At 41.4% G+C, this 1656-nt stretch overlaps 1 protein-coding gene across 1 annotated transcript; it reads left to right on the top strand.

Moving 5' to 3' along the window:
• Positions 1–222: 222 nt before the first annotated feature.
• On the top strand, positions 223–872 carry LOC109402894 (protein transport protein Sec61 subunit beta; the record flags this gene model as incomplete). The annotated part of the gene is given in 2 exon segments (XM_062843773.1): positions 223–511; positions 664–872. Coding segments are annotated over 2 exon segments (212 nt in total), but the record flags the coding sequence as incomplete, so codon positions are not given.
• Between the last annotated feature and the right edge of the window lie 784 nt (positions 873–1656).

The raw sequence follows: 1656 nt of genomic DNA, 5'->3' as shown, positions 1-1656 counted from the left end.
CATCCCTGTTTGTCTGTGGTATTTTGTTGCGGGCAAAGGGGCAAAGTTTCAAACTTTCTCTCGCATGATCAATACGTGAGTAGAAATTGATGAGCGTATGCATTGCTTTATCCCAAAAGGGCCTAGCCGTGGATAAAGCGGGATAATGCTGTCAAAATGACAGCCTGCTTTGACAGATCGGTCGTTCTGTCAGTGGTGTGTCGTGTGCGCTGTTGATGACGTTTGCTTGCGACGTGTAGTGGTTTCTTCGATACGTGGATTCCGAAAGCTAGAAAGTGTTCCGCATCAGAGGCAGCTTGGTCATTGAGTGAGCTGGAACGGTAATCGCGGTCGCGAATCCTATCGAACTCTAAACCAAATTAGAGTGGTTTTGTGTATTTGGAGCCTGAACTTTTAGTGCTTCGGTGAATATCAGGTCTTTCCTTGACCTGAGCAAAAGTTGTAATAACTAACAGGCTGCCGTTTTCTAAATAAATAAATTACAAAATTACAACAGAAATCTATCAGAATGGTACGTATAATTCCTACCGGAAAAGGCAATTTTGATGTGTGCTCGAAAATTAGTGCTTCCCGTTCGTATGCGAAAATTGATATCGTGACGATGTGAACCACAATAATTTGTGAATGGCAAAATTTGGTTAATTTGTGTTTTCATTCTTGCAGCCTGCCCCAGCCAGTTCAACATCCGTGGGAAGCGGAAGCCGATCCCCCACGAAGCCCACGTCGGCACCCCGAGCCAGCGCCGGTGGTTCCAGCAATCTGAAGCAACGGAAGACCACCACCACGACTACTGCTGCCCGGAATCGCACCACTGGAACCGGATCCGGTGGTATGTGGCGTTTCTACACCGACGATTCTCCCGGAATCAAAGTGTAAGTACCTATTAGCAACTTCTGATGCGATTTAGGTTGATTTGGATCTTGCACGTAACTACCGTCAGGTGTTTATATTTCGGGCATTTGGCAATTCTGAAACCTTAAAATCTGAAAATTGATCTTAAATTAGAATGACTTTGGATTAGATATTATCGACAGGTTTATTCTCTTTGTCATGAGGGGTTTTTGTCGACCAAAAATTGTCTGAAATTTGACCGCTTGGCAGCTTGGTTCGGAATGATTTGAGGCCAACACTGAGTTCACTTGGTTTCCAAAAATGCTGCATGAAAAAGAGAACAAAACTGCCGAAAATACATAAAATTCCTATATGAATAAAAATATTAATGCAATACTGGTACCTACTTTAATTACCAAGTTTGGCAACTTGCCATTATAGAAGAAAATTACTAAATTAATTCTGACTTGTCTTTATGGCATAATGACAATGAAATGAGTTTAAGTGAGTGTGGTTCGATACGCAAATTGTATATTAAGAAATAAATCAATTGAGCAAGAAATGATTTCAATTTATGCAATGAAATATGAGTAGGTATATTATTCGATGTTTTCCAGACATTTCCTGGATGTTTCTTCTGAGACTTCCAAAACTTCGTCGTCTGATCGGACCCGTATGAAGTTGATGTTCAATATTAATTGTTTTCCTTGATCAGCCTGGGTAGCCCTCCACAGTATTCTAATGATGCAGCTGACCTTATGTTACTCCGAGATCAGCTACCCTTATTAAGACTCAAACGCGAGGCTTAATAAGGTCAAGATTGTG

Source organism: Aedes albopictus, unplaced genomic scaffold, assembly GCF_035046485.1.
Source record: "Aedes albopictus strain Foshan unplaced genomic scaffold, AalbF5 HiC_scaffold_530, whole genome shotgun sequence".
Classification (NCBI taxonomy): domain Eukaryota; kingdom Metazoa; phylum Arthropoda; class Insecta; order Diptera; family Culicidae; genus Aedes; species Aedes albopictus.
The sequence above is the reverse complement of the archived record's forward strand: the minus strand, read 5'-3'. Positions and strand labels throughout refer to the sequence as shown.